Source organism: Sarcophilus harrisii, chromosome 2 (genome assembly GCF_902635505.1).
Source record: "Sarcophilus harrisii chromosome 2, mSarHar1.11, whole genome shotgun sequence".
Taxonomy (NCBI): domain Eukaryota; kingdom Metazoa; phylum Chordata; class Mammalia; order Dasyuromorphia; family Dasyuridae; genus Sarcophilus; species Sarcophilus harrisii.
Window position 1 is genome coordinate 500,938,903 of NC_045427.1, and position 25,064 is coordinate 500,963,966.

The window sequence follows — 25,064 nt, forward strand, 5'->3', positions numbered from 1 at the left end:
ACTACTGAGAGCTGCCACAGTTTTCAGAACAGGGGAATAAAATACTTCAAAAAAGAGTTAAGTAAGATGATTCTTGGTATGTTATTAGCATAGTTTAGTAGAGGGAGGTAAAAAGAATTAACAGCCTCAGGCTAACAGGATCAGGAGTATGGAACTTTTTTTTTTCTTTTCTGGTTTTTTTTTTTTTTTTTTTTTTGCCTATCAACCCACAGGAAAAGAATTAATTGAGAGTCATGGAAATAAAAATTTTAAAACGAACCACAAACTTAATTTAGTTCGTTTTTAAATGAGAAAATTAGAAAATTTTCCAATCATCCACATTTTAAATTAACAACAGTTCCTTGTATAAAATGCAGTTCACAAAATAAAGCTTCAGCCTTCTGAGGTGAGTTCTGAAAGTGCGATTATTTCCATTTTTACCCATGTGGAGATAGAATTTCCAAGAAGTTAAAATAAGTTACTTGAGATCAGAGGGCCAGAAAGTTAGGGAAAGGCATTCAAATCCAGGTTTTTAAGACTACAAGTTATTTTATTTGCATGACATCACATAGGATTGCCTTCTTGATGCTACTTTCTGTTAGATACTAACTAGCTTTAGGGACATGTAAAATTGAGGAAAGGGAAATGATCGGATTATTTTTCATGAAGTGGGAAGTAAAGTCCACAAACCTCTGCATAGTCCAAGATTTATGAAAACTAGTGGGAATGAGGAGTTAGGAGAGTGGTAGATTTACTTGCTCAAGAAATATTGAGAGCTAGCCCTGTGCAATGTGGTTTGAGTTATACAAAAATGCATAAAACTTTTCCCCTACCTTAAAGAAATTTGCAGTCTAATAAAAGAGATGAGGGGGCATCTGGATGGCACAAAGGACCTGGAGCTAGGTTCCTGAATTCAAATATGGCTTCAGACATCTACTAGCTGGGTGACTCTGGGAAAGTCACTGTTTTTGCTTCCTTTCTCAAATAAACTGGATAAGGAAATGACAAACTATTGTAGTATGTCTGCTAAGAAAACCTCAAGTAAAGTCACATATAAGTGAAATGACTGAACCACAACAACTGATAAGAGATAGGGACTGAGTAGCATAGAAAAGTAGGGTCAAACTCAAGTAGAGAGAAATACCTGTGAGAAATTTATTGAATTAAAAAGCACAAATTAATATTTCTCTGTTGCATTGTATTAGTTTTTGTTTGTTTTATTAAACATTTCTCAATTACATTTTAATTTGGTTCCTGCTCTACTCTGAAGGACCTTCAGGCTGAGAACATGATACTTCTGTGATTCATTATAGGGAATTAATTAGTTCTGGAGACTTGAAGAACCTGGGTTCAAATTCTGCCTCTGACACTGCCTTAATGTATGACCATGGACAAGTCATTTGATTTCTCAGTGTTCTAGAAAACTCTCTAAGGGTATAAATTTCAGAGAAGGTATGAATGGCTTTAGTTGGGTGTGTTTTCCCAGCTCTGTGCTCTATATATCCATAAAATCGTAGAACTAGTCCTAAAATGACAAACACAATTATAATATAATTGATAATAAGTGACAATTGAGTTATAAAAAATCTTAGTTTTAGAGTAGTATAAGAGAGAAGGAAATGACTGCTGCTTAGTTTGATGAGAGGAGGCATTGTGTAAGAAATGGCATAGGATTGAGTTGCTAAAAGATGATGGATAGAGGACATTGCTCATTGTATATACAGCCTGAGCAGAGGCATAGACTGGAATAAGTACAATTTTCAGGAGTGACAGATAAATCATTCCATCTCAGAGTTGTTAAGGGAAGTGGAAACTCTTCTAGCTTAGTTGCCTATCTGATTCACAAATCCATTCTTCTAAATTATAATCACCTCTAAGGCTAGATGATCCCTAAGATTATTTCCAACTTTAAATCCATTACTCTTGTGATCCCTAGTAACTCATAACTTCTATAACATAAAGGGTAGTGACATTGGATTAGATTTGAAATGGAAAAAATGAAAAATAATCACAATGTTAGTGGCCTTGGACCTTCACAACTTCCAGTAGTTAATATTTCACATGAAGGGGAAATATGGTTCTTAGTTGGAATAATACTTTTGAAAATCTAAGAGAGGCTATAAATGCATGAAGTAATATTACACTCTAGTCACATGGTGACTTGATGTCACAGAGTTTTAGATTTTAATAAATTCCTTTGGAATTCAGTTTTTCATGAATCAGTGTGGTCAGTGTTGAAAACACAAATTACTTTTCTTTTTTGTTCTTTTTCTATGAATGGTTTTATTGTTAAAGAGCAGGTAGAAATTGTTCTTTTAAATGTAAAATTCTAATTTAATTTTGTCTTTTCAGCAGGGGAATGGGCTCCTAATGTGCCTTAAAACGGCAGTTTATTTTTGTGGCTTTGACAATTTCAAAACTTCACATTTGTGAAAAATAATTTTACTTGGAAAATAAATGTGGAACCACAATGACTTCAATGGGGCATCTATAGTGTTTTTCCATCTTACTAAACAAATGCCCCAAAATACTATGAATTAGGCCTCAAAGTAAAAACTTATCATAACTTTGTTGCACAAGAAAAGAGCATCCTTAAATGGATTAAGAAGCGGTTTTTCCCATCCCCCTTTGGCAATCTGTTCTTGGAAACCAAACCTTGTTCTAGTGTATCAGAGAGCTGTGTGCTGAGTGAAACTGACCAGTTGCATGCTGTTCTATACCATTTTGTAAGGGTAATTTAAACCAAACCAGTAATTTCACCAGTGGAGTATTCCCTCACGTAATATGGATTTTGATTCCTTTCTTCCTTTTGGTAGTGGATATTTATGAGTTATGTCTAAAAAATCCATTGGTGATGATCCTTCACCAGGCCCTTTTTCAGATTGTAGAAACCACATTTTAGAGTATAAACTCCTGAGGCATTTCCATTTCAATAATAAAGATTTCTCATGCTTCATTCTCAGGGTTTAACCTGGGCTGATTGAGCACTATAACTATGAGGCTTCAATCTTTAAAAGACCAGACCATCTCGCCATAAATCTAGGGCTAAAAGGAACCCCACTGACAATTTAGTCCAACTTTTCCTTATTTTACAGATAGGGAAAGTGGGACTCAAGTTCTCACAGAGAGTATCAGGGTAAGTATTCAAACTCCTGTCCTCTGATTTCAGAGCCAGTGCTTTTTGCATATTGAATCCTACTACCCTGCATTCTTATCTGTCTAATTTGATTCCTAATATTTACGACTTTTTCACTGTCATCCATACTTCTAGGCTTTAAGTTCTTCCTGCCTACCTTTGACCTGCTGCTCACTTTCACTCTATTTTCTCATATTCCTCCTGAGCCTTTAAGATGCTTGTCTCCCAACTTTCTGCCCTAAGCTTTCATCTTTTTTTTTTCTCTACCCTCTGTCTAGTTGACAGTTTCACTTAGTCTCATGATTTCAGACCTCACTTCTACTTAGAGGACCTTCAGATTCATATTTTCATTGTACCTGATCTATTTTCTAAACTCCAGATCCACATCACCAACAACTGATGTAACATAACCATCTGAATGTCTCATTGATACGTCAGACTTAACAGTGCCCTAAACTAAGCTTATAATCTTTCTCCCTAAAGTTCCTTCATTTTTGATGTTATTTTTGTCTGTATTCTTGCCATTCACTATCTTCCATCTTTAAAACTATATTGCTATCTTTAATTCTTTCTTTTCTTCTTACCTGGCCAGTCAATTGGATTCTGGCTCTCAGAGCTATCAGATCTCTCCCTCTCCATGACTTCCTAACAGCTGTCTTTGCTACCTTCTTTTTTCAACTTATTCACACCACTCACAGAAAAGTTTTCCTTATGTATAACTATAATCCTTCACATTGGTAAGAGGAAACACGTTATAGTGGATAGAGAGAATGGGCCTCAAAGTCATTATGAACTGGGTTGAGACATATACTGGCTCTGTGAACCTCAGCAAGTCCCTTCAACTTCTCAATGTTTTAGGCAGCTTTCTAAGACTAAGATTCAGAGTACTACCTGCTTTGGTAGACAGGTTTCTTTTATTGCTGCTCATCATTTCAGTTGTATATGATTCTTTGTGCCCTATCTAAGGTTTTCTTGGCAAAGATCCTGGAGTGGTTGGCCATTTCCTTCTGCAATTCTTTTTACAGATGAAGAAACTGAGGCAAACAGAGTTAAGTGATTTGCCCAAGGTCACACAGCTAGGAAGTGTCTGAGGCCAGATTTGAATTCAGAAAAATGGGCTGATTTCAGGTCCAGCTTTCTATCCTCTGTGCCCTCTAGTTGTCCTTTATTCTGCCCTTCACTTCCTATATCGGAATTCCCTATACCCGTGAAATTGAGGGTCTAATTCCAACTGTATCCAATAGCTCCCTTGTTCCAACCAAAGTCAAGAGGCTATTCAAAAAACATGCCTATGTGTGACCTTTGACTCCCCTTAGAACTCTCTTCCCAAACAATCAAAGAAAGCTCAGAAAATACTTGATTCAAAAGAGTCATATGAGACTATATATTCCTAGAAGCTTCAAATTTCCTCCAAAGTCCTTATGTCCTCAAACTGGCATCCATCTCTATAAAGGGTATGAAACCCCTAATTCACCATATCTCTGGACAGAGCCTCTCTCACATCCATACTCATTGCATACCTGGGGCTTACCAGCTCCACATTTCTGTCCTGGCCCACTCTTTCTTTTTCTTGCTGAATTTTATTTCAAACTCATTCTCTACTAAACCTTTACAAAGTTCCATGATCTTATTTTCACCCTACTTTTCTCAGCTAAATGCCCTCTAACTGTAGATTCACATTACCAAGTTCTATTGATTCTGCCAGTATAATCTCACTTTTGTCTCTTCTCCATTTAGACTTTCATTAGTTCTCACCTAGACCATGGTAATAGCCTTCTAAATGTTTTCCTTGAATCAAGTGTCTTCTTTCTTCAGCCTGTTTCATCATCCATAAACTAGGGATAATGAAGCCTATAATACACATCTTATTATTTGTGATGCTTCAGTGAGATTGTTTATAAAAGCAAACCTTAAAGCAGTATGTGTCAACTTTATTATTATTATCATTGAAGATGCTTTAAATCAGTTAAGTGCATAAAAAGAGAACAAGTACCTTTTTTAATCTTACACAGTTTTTAGTAATATTAGTAACTTTCATATAGCATGTTGTCAATTAATGTTTGGTGATTGATTCCTGAGGCCATATGTAGAACCCAGGCCACGTGAATCAATTCCAAAATTCACCATAAGACACACACACACACACACACACACACACACAACTATGTCTTAGAGGTATCAGAATGCCTCAAAAAAAAAAGGGGGCTCAAAACTCCCCTATCTGCAAACTTATGCCTTTATTGATAATTCATAGATGAGCCAATTGGCTTCTTGGTCTCCAATATATGTCATTGAAAAAGGAAACATTTTCATCTGTAAAAATGGAATCCAGTTCACTGAAAATGAAAGCTCTTCAAGAAATAAAATGAAGTTATCACTGATATTTCACTTCAGCAAAGTGTTGCTATTACCCTTGAGATACAAGAATTTATGTCATTATATTATTTCAGGATTTGATTAATTAACTGTGTAACAGCAACCCAAAAAGTGTCTGTCTCATAAATTTACAAGATATCACATAAATTTTTCAAGAAACTTCTTTACTTCTTTATATTCAGAGTATAATATTTTCAAGCTGGAAAAATACCTTTGAGATCACCAAGTCAAACCCAACCTCCCCCCCCCCCCATTGCCTCATTTTAATGAATGAGCAAGTAACTTGTCTATAGTGGCACAGCTACTCCTTGCTGTTAATCCAATATGTTTTCTGGTTTTTGAAAATACAGCCCATTTCCAGATAGGGCTTCAAATTTCCTATTGTGAAGTTACTAGAAGCTCATTATTACATATATGTATTGGGGACAGGGAAGCCATTTTGTATGCACTTTGATTCTTGATGGGAGCACATCAGCAAAGAAAGATGTAAAAAATCAGTTTCCCCCATTTTTTAATGACATGATTATTCTCCAGGATTCTGTGAGGTTGAAGACAAACCCAGTGTCAAGGCTGTTAGCAAAATTATCATGGACTCTGGTTCAGACACCTTGATATATGTCCAATAGAGATCTGTCCCCTTGCCATTGTGTGCTGTGCCAGAACAGCAGACCCCCAAGCACTGCAAAGTAACAGGCAAGTAAAAAGTTGCTTCCCAAAGGGCGGTCTCTGGGATATGTTCTAGCCCTTGGCAAAAGCTTTACATCACAATTGAAAACAGGCTTGTTTCAACTTATTCTAGCGCTACTACTGTTTAGTGGTGATTTACCAAAGTGGGTGAGCTATGGAAAACTCACCCATCACCTTCAGGTAGATCCTAAAAGGATTCTCTTGGAAATTCTTTTTTTTTTTTTAATGAAAGAAATATTTTGTGAGGATAGAATGTTTAGAGGAGTATTATTATAAGTATAGAGGTATGGAAATATAAAGATATATAAAGAGAAGAAGTTTGAATCCTAGTTTACCCACTTATCAACTGGACAGCCGTGGCAAATCTTTTTTATATCTTTTTTTTTACTCTGGGACTATCTTCACCTATAAAATGAGAAGGTGTGATTTTGGTGATCTCCAAGGTCTCTCCTTATATTAAATCAACTAGGAGGCTCCGATAAAACTTTGGTGTATACCTGATTTCTGTGGGGTGCTATTGTTTGCTCTGAGAAAACTAGAATATTCCTTGTCTAGGTTGAGTCTTGAGTCTGGACACAAGTCACAGTTGAGTCTTGAACATGAGGAATTTTGAATGAAAATGAGAGGGTTACTCTTGGTTGGAAATGCACATGAAACTGTTATTTTAAAGTTTATTTGTATATAGTATTATAAGTTCAGTGACCAAAACTTTGTCTTGAGTATACACAATCCACTCCCCACAGAGTATTCCCCCTAACTCTTAGCTAACAGTGTCTTAGGCATAGTCCTAGTCAGGACTTTGGAACTGAGGTCTCAGAAGAATTTTTAAGGGAGAAAAAAATCTCCCAAATAAACCACAGACTCTGTGGCCCAGTCTTTGATTAGGGGGAGGTAAAGTCGTTTAGGAGTAAACTGAAACATATGTAATCTTAAAGTTGGCATTTTATACATTTAGTCTCAAACTGAGCTTAACTTAAAAAAAAAAAAAAAAAAGGAGCAGTTTAGTGGTAGTTGCTTGAGGAAGCCATCTTCTTTCCATTCAGACCACTTTGCATATGTTGCCTGCAGTAGCACCCATCGGGCCCTGTTGCCAGGTTGTTTTCCCCATTGGACTGTGAGTTCCTTGAGGGCAGGGACCATGCCTGTTGTCTGGTCCTGAGCTGTCTGTCCCAATGACAGAGAAACTGAGAAAAGCAGAAATTGATTTTGAAAGACTGGAGGGACTTTGATAATTTAAGAAGGGAGAGGAGAATATTTGATGGTGGGTAATGTTTGAGTGGAGGTGAGAAAGTATACTAGTATATTGAAGGAAACAGTAATAATAATTATAGGTGGTACCTAAATAATGCTTAAACATTTATCCAATATTTTCTACACATTATCTCATCTTCACAACAAAATGGAGAAATAAATGCTATTATTGTCCTTATTTTACTGGTGAGGAAACTGAGAAGATCAAAGGGATTTTCCTGGGGTTACATTGCTAGTTAAGTACCGGAAGTAGAATCTGAACCCAGTTATTCTGAATGTAAGCAGTGATGATGATGATAGCTAGTATTTATATAGCAACTACTATGCCAGGCATTATGATAAGTGCTTTATAGATACGCTCTCTTTTGATTCTCACCACAATCCTGGGAGGTGGGCACTAGGACACTGAGACAGTGCTTAGGGGACTTGACCAGGGTCACTGAGCTAGGAGTAAATGTCTGAGGTCAGATTTGATTTGGATCTTCCTGATTCTGCCATACCAATCACTGAATGGGTGCAGCCTCAGTTCAAGACCTGAGCTTCAAAAGGCCAAGGTCTCCCCCTGCTTCTGGGGCCATCTCCTGATCTCTATCTGGCCACTGGACCCAGAGGACTCTGGAGGGGAAAGGTAGGCTGGTGAGCTTGCCCAGCCTCCCTCACTTAAATCCAATTCACTTGCGTGCCATGGCATCCCCTCTCTGATACCATGGTCCTGTTTAAGAAGGAAGGACAAATAGCAACCCTACTTCCATTTGGCTGAGTGGAGGATTCATTCCAAGGAGAACTGGAGATAAATCTCCAGTGAAGTGAAAATTACCAATTTACTTTACTTTCCTGCCTTTCAGTGTTAGAAGTCATTTGCTAGTGTTATGGGTGGGTTTTTTTCCCCTTTTGATTATCTTTTTGCATTTTTGTCATATCATTTGGAATGATATTTGACTGATAGAAATTCTTACTTACAAGTAATCTTTGCAGAAGATTGCTACCTTTCCTCCTACCCTCCTCTGCTCTCTCTCCTGCTTCTGTTGCCATGAACACGTTATGAAGATGTGGGATTTTTAGAGAATCCTTTGCCTAAACCTGTGATACAGGGCACTGCCCTAAGGCAAAAGCTACTGTTATCAATTTTAATGTACATTCTTAGTTAAATAGGCTCCTGTAAGCTGGCTTAGCAAATTTGCCATCTCTAGTAACCATATATAGCATTGTCGATAGGGTGGGGTGGGATGCCTTTTGAATTCCAAATAATTAGTTGCCTTAAGAAGGAGCTTGTGTAATGAAATAATTGTAAGCTGGGGCCTAGCAGTCCTGATTTAGGGGCCAGCTTTTCCATTATCTAGACTTCTTCTGCCTGCAGTATTCACCTGCCTGACCAAGATCTGAAGTTTTGTTTTTTTGCTTTTTTAAATTATGACTCATCCTTATTTATGTTTTTTGGATCAAACCTAAAAACCTATGAAAATGTGGCCATTAATGTCATTATATGTAAAATAGAGTAGGCTGCTTGGCTAGTCAAACTGCTTCCTGAAGGCAGGACCCTGGCCTAGCTGTTGCTAGTAGAAATTAAAGGAAGAAAAGCCCCTCATGTAGTTAATGGAGTGAAGGGAACGCCAACTGTTGGTGAAACTCAAGGTTTAGATGGTCAGGATTCCTTTGAAAAACTGGCCCTTGTGTTGAAAGTAGCAAGTTCTCCATATATGTGGGCTTGATGATGATTGATATTCACCTAATACCTTTAGCACCGCAAAAATGCTTAGTGGAAGTTTTGTCCTTTGAGCCTGAGAGGGCACATCCTTACCCTGTTACCATTAACTCAAGGAGACACAGGACAGCTTTGTGCCTGGACAGACCCATGCTATCTAACCTGACAGCATCCTTCTCTTTGGTGAGATACTGCTGTTGACTCCCTGGCTTAGACACAGGGAAATCGGATCATTGAAATTGCTCCTAGCCAGACAAGTTTGCTCATGCCTTAGGTATCAGCTGCTGGGGAAACAGACTGGAAGATAGCTTGTATTCCAGAGTTCTTAGCTGCAGTAGGCTGAACTTTGGGTAATGTGCACTGAGCCTGGCTCCAGAGTGGTGAGTTCTTGGGAAAAGGCTGCCCAACAACAAGCAAACCAGCTCTAGTCAAGAGATGGCACAGATTAAAGCTTCCATGCTGATCAGTACTGGTGATAAGGTGCAAGAAGTCATGAAGATGGAGTCATTTGTAATAAATTCACAGGCTTAAGCCATTTCCAAGTCAAGGAGCAAAACTTTACCCACTCAGATACTGAGTTTCTACGGGGAGGTGGTCTTTTGTTCCAGTTTCCCTGTGTCTAAGTGGCAGAGGAAATACCAGCCTTCATTGGTAGAATGAGTTTTCTCACCAAGAGAATTCCCCTTATGAGTGAAATAACAGGTTAGTCCCTATGTACTCCCTTGCTGTTCTTCATACCAGTACTCCATGTTCCAATCTTGAGTACCTTCTCCCCCCATCCCTCCAGACCTGGAAGGCCTCTGACTTTCTTTATGCCCCAGTTAAGATCCAGCCTCTTATGGGAAGCCTTTCTTACTCCTTAATTCTAGTGCCTTCCCTCTTTTGAGTATTTTAAATTTATCCTACATAAGTATATGGTTGGTTTGAACATAATTTTTTGCATTTTTAGATTATGAGCTCTTCAAAAGCAGGGGCTAACTTCTATATTTCCTTTGTGTTTCTAGTGTTTAACAGTGCCTGGTTCATAGAAAACACATAATATTTATTGACTGACATCATGTAAGCTCCAAGAGATCACTCATAGACTATTTCAGTTTTATCATATTATTCCCAATGCCTTAGCCAAATGCCTGGCATTTTGGGGTGGGAAGTGGAGGGAATGGTCTGGACGTAGGAACACTGGATATGGACTCTACTTCTCCTGTTGTGGTCTTTGAGGGTTGTGTGGACCCTGAAGGATTGTCTGACCAGTATGTTAGAGGAAGAACTTCAGTCCAGATCCTGCTAACTTTGAAGCTAGCCTTCCTTCCCCTATACCACATTGCTTCTTCCTGGCACATTACAGGCACTAAGTAAATGTCTGTTGGCTAATTGAATGGCTGTCTTGATTTCTAATAATATCTTAGGATCATAGATTCAGAGTTAAAAGGACCAAAGAAATCATAGTACAACGTCTTAATTTTATAGAGGCAGCAGCAGCAACTGAGAGAGATACATTAACTTAGCCAAGGTCACACAGGGGAAAATGACACTTTGGAAACATTTGGAGAGAGGTTTTATTTTTTTTAAATACATATATACACACATTTGGGGTTTTTACTTTACTGAAACAAAGATTAGTTTATATGAATGTCAGCTTTGGCTAGGAATAATTGCCTTGGTACAACAGAGGCTGAAGACAAGGATGATAGAGTAAGAGAACAGAAATAGCCGCCACTGAGGGTAGTATTTTTGTGTACCCTTGGGACAGAATTCTGTGACTATTTCTAACCACATCTCCCTTTATTTATTTGTTATTTGTTTTACCAAGTGCTCGTCTTCAAGTTGTACCAGCGCGCAAAGCATGTGTTCAGTGAGGCAGCCAGAGTGCTGCAGTTTCAGAAGATCTGCGAGGAAGCACCTGCCAATGCCATCCAGCTGCTGGGAGACCTGATGAACCAGAGCCACAGGAGCTGCAGGAGCCTGTATGAGTGCAGCTGCCCTGAGCTGGATCGGCTGGTGGATGTCTGTCGGTGAGTCTGCTGGGGGAGCCAAGGAGAAGGCGGAGCATCTTGAGCTCCATCACTCAGAGGAAGGTGCTTCCCAATCTCAGGATTCATGAATGGCTTCTGGGAACATTGTCTGAGATTGGTCCTCTCTCGACAGCTGAGGAATTTTACAAAATAAAGGATTCCTTTAATGGCAGCATAATTCCTCTTCTTTGAAATCTCTATAATAACTCTTTATTATCATGTATTTAGATCTTTCATGAAGGCAGCACTTGCTTTCTTCACATATTTTCTCAATCTGCTTTCTGATGACTTTGGGCTGAATGTGTCTTAATCTGCATAACTCCTGGGCTACCCTCAAACTAATTGGCTTTCTTGCTTGTTTCTGAAGTTCTCTTGTAAAAGTAGTGGAGGATCATGGCATAACTGGGATGTTCAGGTCTCTTAGGGATTGAGATTCTGTTTAAAGCTGAGACTCTTTGAATGGGAATAAATGGAATAAATAGTATTTGTAAAAGGTTGAGTTGAGACACTCAACTTTGTAAAAGTTGGAATATTTCATGAATTGTTTTGGGATTTATAGGCAGTGGGATATTAATATATACCAGTTGGACACATAAGTAAGAAAGATAGAAATGACCTGGAGAGAACAGAAAGTGAAATCCAGGGAGCTTTCCAGTGGCTGGCTGGATGTCATTTCCATTGTGAGAACAGAATAAAATGCTGCCTGTAATTAATAAAGAAAATACAATTAACTACTTGGCGCCGGTGGTTTGCCCCGTCCATTGCCACAGAGTCAGCATGGAAAGATTAAACTGAATGGCTCAGATGCTCATAAACCATATGTGTCACACAACCTGTTGAGAGAATTTGCCTAGTGTTAATGAGCCCCTTTGCTGACGTCAGTATTTGTTCTCTAATTTCAGAAGAAGCTTCCGGAGTTTGTTTTATTGTAGGGATTATTTTATGAAATTATAGAGCATGTAGGAATGGGAGACAAATAATTTCAGTTTTTGAAGAAAAGATGTGAAATAGATTGCTCATTACTTCAATCAGACAAATCAGGTAGCTCAGGGATGAGGAAAGGTTTATCCCCTGTTTTTTCTGATGCAGCATGGTTGAATAGTTAGTAGTTTTAGAGGCAGTCTAAGTAATTGGTTTGCTTTGTACAATTGCTGAGGTTTCTCTCTTGACAACGATAGTCAGATTTGCCCTGTAATTTCATATTTGTTTTGCATTTATTCATATGTATATATGTTGTTTCCCCTTAGAGAAGGTAAGCTTCTCAAGAGCAGTGATTTTTTCATTCTATAGATCTCCAGTGCCTAACATGGAACCTGGCACACATTAGCCCCAGAATAGATGCTTATTGATTGATTGATTGAGTTCTACCACTCAGAAACAAAAAAAGCCCTAAGATCTTTTCTTCCTAAGTTCCCCTTAAATATATATGTATGTGTGTTTGTGTGTGTGTGTACATATATGTATATAGATATATATGTGCTATATATGTATATAGATATATATGTGCATATACATATACACATATACATTCACACACATATATGAAAATTTTGAATTACAAATGAATTATATTTATAAATATACTTTTCTTCTAATTTTTCCTGACCTTTGTAAAATAAATCAATTAGTTATTCAATAAGTCATTAGTCAGTAAGCATTTATTAAGCACCTGTTATGATATAGCAACCACCATTAACCAACATCTTATACTGTTTATAATGATTTGGAAGCGAATTAGGTCTTTGCTAGAGAAGTGGGCTTAGAAAATGACCCCCTCTTTTTTTTTAAGAATGGAAGTTGAAGACCATAAACTATACCTGGAGAGAAGAAGGAAAGGGAGTATTTTTTTTTTTTTTTGAGAAAAATAAAGTGCTAAGAAAAAGGGAAATAAAAAATAGGATCAAGTTGTTCCTTTCCACCATGCCCTTCCCCGACCATCTTTGGGAAACCAACTACAGACTATCAAACTTAAGTTTTTTTTTTTTTTAATGTATTCCATGTGGCATTAGATGCTTTTTTAATGTTTTTCAAGTGTTTCAAATAGACAATCCAAACAAGAGAGACATTCACATATCACATCCAAGAAACAGATCTTGATGCATTAAGTATATGTCATTTATATAATCAAAATAATGTTTTCTTCTATTAAATACTGTAATGAGCTGAAGCTCGAGTTGATGCACTGAGGTCCCAAGCATGTGAGGCTAAATAGTAATTGGACCATACTCTATTAATATAGATGTTTGGAGAAAGAATAGCCCCCTCTCACTCTTTGTGAAAGTCCTGATGTGTTGTATAGGAAATGACGATTTTGGCGGGGGATGCAGAGGGGCGGAGAGGGAGGCAGAAAGAGACTGCTGACTGGTTCCTGTGGCAACTGCTCATGTTGCTATTGCAACCCCCTTCACCTCCACAAAGAATAAAGATTGAAGATTTTCCTTTAACCTGAATTCCTTACTCCGACTGATTTTAAAATATGTGGTCATCACAAAATACCAAAACACCAAGTTTCCCATCCTAAATGACATATTCCTGCACACAGAAACAAATTTTTCTGCTCTCAACTGAATAAAATTAACACACACACAGCAAACAGTAATCCTAACACACACAGGTAGTTCACAGATATTCACAAAGCAAAATCTTAATGTCATTCATGAGTTCCTTCTGCCAGTAGTTATATACTAAGCATAGCATCACCTTAAAAATGCTTCATTTAATTAGTTTTCCATTATTTGGCATCTGTAACTTAGGGAAAACAATACTTACCACTGAAATGGTTCTGAATCATAAATTCAGTGATCTCAGACTAGTTTGGCTTTTTAATGAAGTCTGATTTTAAAATGTGCTCAAATTTAGATGTTGACCATTAACATTAAAATGCTATTCACCCTAATGGATTTAAACTGTTTCTGAAATTTACTGAAATGCCAAACTTAGTTTTAATCACTCCTGTCCCAGGTCAGATATGTTTGGTTGGGTTTGGCCATCTAACACTTTTATTTCTGGGGGAGCTCATGGCCTTGTTGGCTGTCTGTCACATCATCAGTCAGTGCAGCTCAGTGCTCGGTGTGTATGGCCTGAATACATACCAAATGTTTCTCAGAGAAGAGACATGAGTGTCAGACACACATCCTGAGTAGAATATTGGTTGTTCTGTTGAGTGACAAAATGCACATGCCCAGTAGGGTAATTTGTATCACAAGAAAAAAAGAGAAATTCAATAGTCACTATTTATTGTGTCCCTACTGTGTGCTAGGCATTGGGAATACAAAGACAAATGAAGAAGGAAAAGGCAGATTAATAACAAGAGCTTGCATGTGGGTTGGTAAGCTTTACAATTTACAAATCACTCTCCTCCAGAACCGTGTTTAGGAGGAATGGCAAATATTATTGACATTTTACTGTAAGGAAACTGAAGATCAGAGAGGTTAATGTTCACCCATTAAGCACCGAACTTGGAAGCTCAAAAGCCTATTCTTTCTATCCCTAAATCCAGTAGTGCTGGATTATTATGGTTATGAAAGTCATTCTCTTGATGCTTCCCTGGGCATTGTCTGGGACAAAGGCTCTCAGCCTTTTACTATCTTGAGAACTCCTCAGGCATCCTGGTGAAGCCTGTGGATCCTTCTGAAAATAATGTTCTTTATTTAAACATGTCTAAACTAAAATGACATAGAATTAGAAAAAAAAACAATTGTAATATTGAAATTGTATAAAAAAATTTTTTAAATAGTTCTTTGACCCAAAGTTTAAAATTTGCTGGTCTTTTGGGGAAAAACCAGCAATAACAAAAAGCTGGTATTTTATGTCAGAAGATCTGGGTATTTATAAGCCTGTATCACATCCCCAGACCCAGCCTGCCCAGTTGATTCTGAAGGCCCTAACCTAAACTGTGTCCCATTTGCTTGCTATTGATGTTTGAAATTCTTATCTACCGTTTGCACTTATTATACTAACTTGTTCCTTTCTCTGCTATTTCTTTTGAATGCTACAATCCTCCTGAATACAGAAAAGGTAGTGGCAAGGGATTCTAAGTCCCTCCCCATAGCTGGGGATCCTGCCATCTTTCTTCAGCTCCCTTCAGTCTCCAAGCTGAAGCTTTGCTTAAAAGCAGATGTAGGAGGGCTCTTGGTGGTATGGTTTAAGATCATTCTGTTTGGTGGTGCTCTTGTTGTAATGACTGAGTTACCCCCAGACTAAGATTGGACCACAGTATGGAAATAAGGTCTAAAGGAACTGAAGGCCTATAGTTGTTTTGGAACTACATAAGATTGACTAGGTCCTTGGGGAACTGAAGGAGGGCAGATCTCCCACAAAAGTAAAACCTAAGCAACCTGTTTTATGACCTTAGCAAAAATAAAAAGAAAAATAAAAGAAGAGCACTTGAGTATTCCCATATTTATTAGGCTAGCCTTTTACCACCTTGTAGAGAAAATTATTTAACAAAGAATCTAAAGAAAGGTCCAGAGGGAGATTAAAAAAAATACACAATGTAGTTTGATTTTTTTTATTAGATCACTAATTATATGCAACAAAGTTGATTTAATAATGAAAGAAAAAAATGCTTGAATTAAAACAGAACTCTTTTAAATGAACAAAAAGCACATAAAATTTTATAAGAATAGTTAAATGTTAAAGCAGAATTGATTGACAATATAAAAAGAACTTGAACTAAACCAATTATATCCTCACCACCACTTATTGGTTACATCAATCCTATCCTGAAAATAATTATTTTGTTTTTTCTTGAGAAACACATTCACATATTTAATATCATTTTTTACACTTGTTGAAATTAGAAAAGATTTACTGCCATATTGTTTCCTAAGTTATTAAGAAAGTTGAATGACAAATTTTTATGGAACCATTTCAAGTAATGGGCCAGCAAAAGTTACATAAGTTTCTATGTATTCTGAAAAAATTTTGGTCCAGACCAATTTTGTGAGCACCTTTTCTTATACTTAAATGAATTAACTTGACCCTTCATTTTTGAACTGAAAAGAGCAGTTTGTGAACCACACATACTTGGTTTCATTTGGAACTGAAAGTTGATTGTCCTCCCAGAGGAAGAGAGAATCTATATTGTTCATTCTTAGAGGGCTACTGACACAGTTTGCTACTGTCTGTCTATAGTCTCTTTTTTCAAATTAAGAATACTTGCTTTATGCTTTTAAAGTGTGGTTATAGGAGTGTAGATTTAGAACTTTAGGGGACCTAGTTCAGCTTCCCCATTTTACAAGTGAGGAAAAGGAGGTACAAGGCAACAAGTGACTGGCCCTACATCGTACAGGTAGTAAGTTAGTGGAGGTCCAGGATTCAAACCAGGTTCCCAATGTTGATGGAGTGGGAAGAGATGTGGAGTTAAGTGTCCCAGGACCTGAGTGACCTGCTTAGGTTGTTAGATATCTTTCGACATCAGTTTATACATTTAAAACCTACATTTAGAGGAAAAAAATGAATAAATCTTGCAATAATCTTAAGACATGATTTGTTCATTTAAAATAAACTTTAAACTTTATTTAGCCATCTCCCTTAGCATTTTTTATGTATTTTCTGAAGTACTCATACAACCAGAGCAGAGAGGACAGTAAAGATGTGGGATTTGAATATATCTGAAGGGGCACAAGTACCACATGCTCCTGCACATGTGCCTGAGCTCCTCAACTGCAGGGCAGCCTCTGTGGACCCAAGTGCCAGCAATTGAAGTGCGCCAGCCAGTCGTACTTATAGTATTGTCCTCACTTTTGGAAATTTGATCCCTGATGGTTTGGGAGTTATGGGGCTTTCCCTTCCATTTAGCCCGTTTCAAGAGTTTTTTTTGTTTTGTTTTGTTTTGTTTTTGCAGTACAGTCATAGATTATTATGAGGGGTTTGGAGAAGCAGCAAGGAGTTTGTATTTACCTGAAACATCTTCAACCTCCTGTTTAAAAAAGTAGCCCATGTGTCACAAGAGAACAGACCTTCTAATCAGATTCCTTGGTTACAGCCAGGTTCAAAATAACATGAAGACACTGTTTTTGGTCTAAGTTTCAGCCTCCAACATTCAAATACAATTCAAATTAGAAAGAGAAAATATACTCATTAAAAATAAATGGTGGGGGCAGCATCGGGGGCAGGGGGAGTTTGCTTCTAGGGAGCTTATAGATCTGGGACAAAGAATTTGGATGGAAGAGTAGAATCTAAATTCAGGATAGATAGGAACCGATATTTCAGGGTTCTTCAGGGGCTGTCATCACTTTAATTTTTCCTGTATTTTCCTTGGCAGTGAGCTAGGCCTGGACATGTTGATGCATGCCATCAGTGAGATGGGACCTTCAGTTTGGCCCTCTTAACCTCCAGGTCATCCTGGATCCTCTGAGGCTTTTAAGGAATCTGCTTTATACAGAAGGCAACTTCAGAAGGAAGAGATGGATGTTTTCACCACAGAAAGAAAACCAGTCTTCTTTTGTTTATTTATTTCCCCCCTTGCCTTTCTCTTTTTGAATAATAAATTTCAGTAAATACAATGGATGATAAAAACAAATTAAGGAAATTATTGGAGAGGGTAGGTGAGGATAGAGAGAGTTGCCACTGTGCAATAATTCTAGTTTTATAATATGGGGAGAAATGGCCTATTGATATTTTCCAAGAAATATAAAATAAAATGGGGCAAAACCATGTTGGTGGTATAGCTTTTAATTTGATACTAGTAAGGATCACTAATATATGTTAGATTTTTATTGCAACTTGGCCCATTAGGAGAGAAATTAACCTTATATACTTTGTTTTGGGGCTTATCACCCTTCAATTCAAATCCTGCGTTTGAAACAGGATCTATTTGATGATAACTAGAGCCAGCCCATGACTATTGGCTGCTGTACAGATTCGTGACATTTTATTTGATGATCCGGAGTGCCTGTAGAATGTCTGTCCAGTGCCCAGAACAAAGGAATAAACCTATTTTGTCTATTACTTATTCACTAGAGATATTTTCATATAAGGGAATCTTGAATTTTTTTCAAGGAAATTTTTTTAAATGATAATGTTTAATAATATATGCTATTATGATAGATTTTCTCAGTAAGAATCAAGGTCATCTGCTCTTTAGGATTGTTGGTTACATATAAAAAAATGGAAAAAAAAAACCCCAATAATAATAACAGCATTTATATAGCATGTTAGGATTTGCAAAATTTTTAACATGTTATTCCATTTAATCCTTGCAAAAACAACCCTATGGCACAGTCACTATTATTATTATATATAGGACAAGGGACAAGAGGTTAAAGAGATTAATCATTCACCCAATAACTAAATGTCTAAGGCAGGATTTGAACTTGGGTTCTCCAGCTGCATTATTAAGTATTGTGCTAGGCACTGGCGAAATAAATAATATAAATAAATGGTATACCATTATACACAAATAAATATAGGGAAATTGGGGGTCACTAGCAGCTGGTGGGACAGGGTAAGCTTCCTTTATTTAGCAGGTTACATGAGCTGAGTATTGAAGGAAACTGGATTTAAAAAGGCAGTGGTAAAGATGAACTAGTACACTGTAAGCATGGAGTGCTAAAACATGGAATGTTGTATATGAGGAAGTTCAAGATAGGATTGAAAAGTATGAAGGGGAGTTCCTTAGTAGTAGAGATTGTTTCATTTATTATAGTTGTCCCTCTGGCACAGAATTTGGCAGATAGTCTAGGTTTAATAAATACTTATGATTAATAAGTGTGGAGAAGTAGTTTGGAGTCAGTTTGTTAAGATCTTTAAATGTCAGAGGAATTTGTATATAGAATCACAAATCTTGAGAACAAACTGGAGGAACAAAGAACCTTTCCCTGAAGAAAAAAAAAATTTGAGGGAGGGCATAAGGGCTTTAAATTGTGATTTGACATCACTTAAAGCCATCTTCTAGTTGATCCAGGTGTAACTACTCATTATTTCTGTTCATTCTTCTGTCTTCTCCCTTTTTCTCCTGTTACTCCATTATGGCCCTTTGATGGCAAGGCTACAGAATATTAAGACTATGAAGACTTTTTAGAGCTGATGAAAGCCATGGCCTTGCGGACCACCAGTGCCAGCCAAAACTGGGGATTAACTTTAGTAACAAATCAACAACTAGAATGTCTCAGGTTCTATAACCTTTCCCAAATGCTGAAAGCACATATATATGTTTTTTTTTTTTTCCCGAGAATTTGGCCAGCCATAGATATTCTTGTGCTTGAAGACAAATAGCTCTTGTTAATTGACAGTTTCTAAATTTTTCTTCTTATTATTGTAGGCAGTTTGGGGCTCAAGGGTCACGACTGACTGGAGCAGGATGGGGAGGCTGTGCTGTATCATTGGTACCTACTGACAAGCTGCCTGACCTTCTAGCAAATGTGCAAGAAGCTTATTACCAAAGCAACAAGGGCACGTTAGCTGTGGAGAAGCGGTGTCTGTTTGCTACCAAACCTGGAGGTGGGGCTTTGGTTTTCCTTGAGGCCCAAACAATGTAAGAATTGCAAAGAAACTATTTAGGGCATTTAGGAACTGGCAGGACTTCCTATGCCACGGTAAATTAATCCCCTTTCTGTTTTCTATTATGGTGAATGTTTGCTATTATCAAGATATATTTCCAAAGAAATTGTTGAAAGCTCTCTGCATTTTATAATGAACACTTTTTTCCTTCTTAAAAATGCTTGTTATAATTAATATCCAAGATATTGCTGGGATGGACCTTTTTAATGACTGATGATTAAGTGAACCTTACCAATGTGAAAATGTCAGAGATTAAAAGATCAGTGATGCAAATAAAATCATGCGTACCTCATATGTTCTTATTTTCTCCCGTACATCATTGACACCAAGATGTGTTGAAAAGTAAGTAAAATTTATTATTATAATTAAACTGAGGCCATGAAATGGTTGACTTTTTCTCAGGCTGTGTACATACACATTTATTACTATGGATTAACTGACTCTTTTTCATGTTGAGGCTTAAGTTTTTCATCTTCAGCATAATGAATAACACGACAGGAAGGTAGAGAAGCCAAAGCAGGGATTGTGGCTACGGCGGCGGCGGCAACACTTGATGGTGATCTAGTTAACTCATAATTTTCTGACCTTTGTTCTTGACGCTGTTCAGACAATGAATTGAAATACATGCAAATGTTCAGAAGATCATCTTTCACTTTGAGGATGTTAGTATAAGATTATGCTTCTCCTTCCCATTTCAAAAAAAGTTCCAAATGGGGGTGAGAGTAGTTGTTTTCTAACATATAACTGGTTGGGAACAGGTGAGATTTAAGGAATCAAGGGATCTGAGGGCTCTCTTTGGATTTGTGGTTAGGATATGGTGTAGTTTTACAAAGAAAGGTCTGATTTTTGGTTGAGATGATCTCAGACTGTCCATTTTTATTTATAGTAAAAGTAGTAAATTGAGATAATTATCTACACACAAATTGCTATACGACTTTTTAATTTCTCTATTTTTTTTCTTTTGCTAAGGCAATTGGGGTTAAGTGACTTGCCCAGGGTCACACAGCCAGGAAGTGTTAAATGTCTGAGACCACATTTGAACTCAGGTTCTCCTGACTTCAGGAGCTGGTCCTCTATCCACTGTGCCACCTAGCTGCCCTATTTTCTCTATTTCTGTCAAGCACACCACTGTCCTTCAGTCATGGAGGTTTGCAACTTCTTAATCATCCTTAGACTCCTCTGCTCGCTCCTCTCCCATACATCCGATCACATTTGCCAACATTGCAGTTGATTCTACCTCCACACGACCATCATCACCCCTCTCTCTACTCACATATAAGGTCACTTTCCTGCTTCAGGCCTTTATCATAATTCTAATTGGTGCCTCCTAATTGGTATCTGTTTCTTAGTCTCCCAGTCCACCTTCCACACAGGGGCCCAAGTGATGTTCCTCTTGTACAGATTCGGGCATGTCACTCTGCTGATTCCCTGTTCCCTTTAGAACCACATATAGACTGAAAGGCCTTCAGAACCTTGCCAGGAACCACACTGCTCTGCATGATGGTTCTCACAGAGTACTTGGTGCATCTCCTGTCTCGAAGCCTTTGCAAGGGTTGTCCCAGGTGTCTAAAATGATCTCTCTCTCTCTCTCTGTCTCTCTCATGCATCTGTTTGCATTTATGGCTCAATAAAGGGTATACCTGTAGCTATTAGAGATGAAAGTGATCATGAACAGGACTGTGTTGGGTGTATGTTATCTGCATTTCTTTCAGTTCTTGGAGAAGAAGGGATAAAGGAACTGTGCCTTCTGAAAAATTTTTTGAAAAAAGTTTTGGACAGGTTGAGGGAAGGCATTCTAGGTAGATTGATAGCATGGAGGAGTCTGCCTGGAATGGGTAGTTTGTACCTACATTAGAGAAGGGCCCGACAGCCAGCAGTGGATTAGATTTGATGGGGGTAGGCAATGGGAAGCTTGTTTGTCTTTGATTTTTGTGCCCAAGGTAGTGATGTATGTGATAACTAAAGTTTACCCTTTCCTGATAGTATATGATATAGTATTCTCTATTTTTAAGATAATTCCTTAGATATTGGAACTCAAGGAGGACAATATGAGGATCATTCAGAATTACTGTGATGAAGCATAGGAAAAGGGAAGAGAAAGAAAAGTTCGGTTGAGAAAGATGTAGCTTTAAGATATGTATCAAATAGAATTTTCAAAGGGCTATCTTAGAGCTACCGAAATTCTACATCTAGATAATTAGCAACTATAAGACAAGAATAGTTTTGAATCAAATTTTTTTTTCCTTCTAAGACTAGAGAGGGAGATTGAGGCTTTTTACTGACTCAAACTTAGCCATATCACCCCATTATAATTTGGATATTAGAAATAATTCAGATTTATTCCCATTTTAAGTAGATTATATGGAAAATGTGGAGATGGAATCCTCAATCCTACATATAAAAAGGAAAACATACCAATTTCTCTAAATATTTTAGACAATCACTCATAGCTTTCTCTGGTCTCCGTCGGGCTTTGTTTTTCAGTCTAATAGAATAAAAAAAAAAAAAAAAACAGAATAATAAACTACAATGGCATCATCCTCACATGTGTGTTTTTTGATAGCAACAAATTACTTCTGCACTAACATACTGCTATCATAATTCTTAACAGGCTTGAGAATGAATAAAGAAAGAAATAGGACAAAGGTAAAAAAAAGTGAGGGAGAGGAAGTGAAATACAAAGGATGATGATGGGTAAGGAAGAAGGCAGCTAGATACAAGTAGGAATTTGAGAGATGATAGCTAAGAAGGTATGTAAATTGAAGATAAGGAGAACAACAAAAGCTCATAATTTCAAATTTAAAGTTTAAAAAATTTCATATGCATTGTGACAAATTTCTGATTTTTCAGCAAATGGAAAAGAAGTTAATTCATCAAAATTGTAAATTTTACACACACACACACACACACACACAAACACACACATACATACACATACAAAGAGCTAATACATACAATTTGTTTTTCCTTTTAAGCATGTAACTCAATGAGTTACTACTTTCAAAGTTGTCTTGCCTGTTTCTTTATAAATTTGCTTTTGTTTCTTTAAAATAAAATGATTCTTTTTCTTTCCTTCCTTCTTCCCTTCCTCGTTTTCTTTCTATTCTTTTGCTATCTTATCTCCCTTCTCTCCTCTCAGACTTCTCTTTAAAAGAGGTGGGTCACTTAATGATGTAGTTGGCTATTGAATTGATCAGCATTTTTAAGTATTTCAAAGTTTTTTCTTTTTTCTTTTTTTAAAGCTTTATTAATTCATAGTCAGACCTTTTATAAATCTAATTTCTAAAAGCAATTAATCAAATAAGACATTTTCATTTTAAAAGGGATAGTATGTTTTTCCCCTAGAGAGGACAGAGAGAAGTAATTAACCTCATGGGTTACTCTTTTCCAGTTCCTATTATAGACAGCAAAGGAGAAAAGAATAGAGTGGTAATGAAATTCATAGTAAAGATAAGTAAGGAGAATAAGTAAAGAGTGTCAATTAAAGAAATAAAAGTATTCACTTTAATGATAGCACAGATGATATCTCATCAAATAACTAAGTTGCGTATATTTCTACTTATATTACTGGATAAATTTTGTTTATTTAAAAAAATTTAAGAATGGCTTTTTATTTTCAAAATATATGCAAAGATAGTTTTCAGCATTTACTTTTGCAAAATCTCGTGTTCCAAATTTTTCTACCTCCCTTCCCCTCTTCTCCTCCCTTAGATAGCAAGTAATATTGGATAAATTTTTGAATGAAAAAACAAACCTTAGAAAGTTCTTGTTCAATTCCAGTTGCTTATTTTTAATTGACTTTATCTCTTCTCTAATAGTTTTGAATTTTCTGTAAAATAAATTTTGGGGGGAGGTTGGAAAGATTTAAAATAAGTAATTGGGAAACAATATTAGTAACAAACTGGATATTAAATTCATTTTGGAAATCTTTCTATAGAACTTTATTCCTTCATACTACCTTTTATAAAGTCTAAATTCATCCCATGTACCAGGAGTCTCATGCCCCGCATTGCTGCTGCTGTTTATACCCTTTCCTTAAGAGTGAAATGACTAAGGCTGAATTTCCTGACCTTATTACTGCTCTACAGGGAGGGAATGGCAGTATAGGAAAAAAAAAAAACCCAGGCAAATTAGTAGACTAGATTCTATATAATTTCTATCCCTTTGGGCTATTTTGCCTAGTGCTCTGCTCACTTCTGCCACATAGATGTGATATTTTAACCTCTATTCTACGGGCTGTTTATGGTACTCTTGGGCCATAGAGCTCCTTCAAATCCAATCCTGTGAGAGACAGACAACTTGGCTTCCTGTTATCTAAGTCTTTCATATTTGAATGCCAAGGTTGTTCATGTACAACAACTTAAATTAAAATGTTAAGTTTAAATGCATGCATTTTAGAAAAGTCTTCTCCACCAGCTCTTTTTGGTACCAGTATATTTTCCATTCTTCAGCCAAATTGTAAATCACAACAGTTCCAGCACACTTTAGTAATTGCTGCCAATTTCCTTTTCTCTCTGATTTTTTCCTTATATCTTTCATTAAGGCTATAGCCCTTCAGATGAAAAAACTGGTATCCTCCTTTCATTTGCCCACCTACTATTACAGTATCTTTTCAAAGGAAAATTATGCCTTTGATAGGTACCAAAAGAAAGAATTGACTAATCAATAAAATGAGGAGCTGACCTATTTCAAAAGCTCTTACCTTGGCCTTGGGAACATTATATATATGTATATATATATATGTGTGTGTGTGTGTGTGTGTGTGTGTGTGTGTGTATGTATGCACACATACATATACATATATATTTATATATGTGTATATATACACATGCATGCACCCACATATATGTTCCTTTGTATTTCACTTTGTTTATTTAAAAGCATTATTCTGAGGAGTCTATGACACCAAAAAAGGTTAAGTACTTTCTCTTAGATGATTTCTAAACTTCCTTTATCTTCACAACACTATGCTATTCTAATTTTTAAAAAGTACCAGTCAAACTTACACTTTATAAGCAGCTTTGTTTCTGGCCAATATTTTTTTGCTTTCTGCTACAGCGTCACGATATGTTGGCTTCAGCTCTGTCGTATAATTACAGTTAAGGATCTCTGATTTGAAACATTTTGGGAAGTTAATTGGTACATCTTGATGAAAACTGGTAATTACTATCCAAAGAGGGCCTAGAAAGGCAAAATCATAATCGATTCCTTGGAGACTAAATGAACAAAGCCATGTGATTCTGACTTAATAAGGTCACAAGAGCACCTCACCATTATGATCACTTCGCTGAGTTGCTGTGTATCTTCATGAAAGTGTTTAGTCAATAAGGGTTATCTCCTCCAGGTTCTCAGAAAAGAATAGGTCTATGGAGGTCAGCCTCTACATTTAGATTATGTTGTAAAATTAAGAATCTTT

At 36.9% G+C, this 25,064-nt stretch overlaps 2 protein-coding genes across 3 annotated transcripts in view; one reads left to right on the forward strand and one right to left on the reverse strand.

Annotated features, from left to right (window-relative positions):
* Positions 1 to 19,932, forward strand: part of GALK2 (galactokinase 2) — a 151,026-nt gene extending 131,094 nt beyond the window's left edge. For both annotated transcript variants that reach the window (XM_031955172.1, XM_003755926.4), the window contains 2 exons: positions 10,942 to 11,143; positions 19,410 to 19,932. In XM_031955172.1, coding sequence (XP_031811032.1) covers positions 10,942 to 11,143; positions 19,410 to 19,626 — 419 coding nt within the window. In that variant the 3' untranslated portion in view covers positions 19,627 to 19,932. The remainder of the gene's footprint in view (positions 1 to 10,941; positions 11,144 to 19,409) is intronic.
* Positions 19,933 to 19,981: 49 nt separating this feature from the next.
* The window catches only part of FAM227B (family with sequence similarity 227 member B), a 321,697-nt gene continuing 316,614 nt past the window's right edge, over positions 19,982 to 25,064 (reverse strand). The window contains exons 13-16 of the mRNA XM_031955171.1: positions 24,655 to 24,735; positions 23,403 to 23,477; positions 22,064 to 22,133; positions 19,982 to 20,247 (exon numbers count right to left, since the gene is read on the reverse strand). Coding sequence (XP_031811031.1) covers positions 20,074 to 20,247; positions 22,064 to 22,133; positions 23,403 to 23,477; positions 24,655 to 24,735 — 400 coding nt within the window. The 3' untranslated portion in view covers positions 19,982 to 20,073. The remainder of the gene's footprint in view (positions 20,248 to 22,063; positions 22,134 to 23,402; positions 23,478 to 24,654; positions 24,736 to 25,064) is intronic.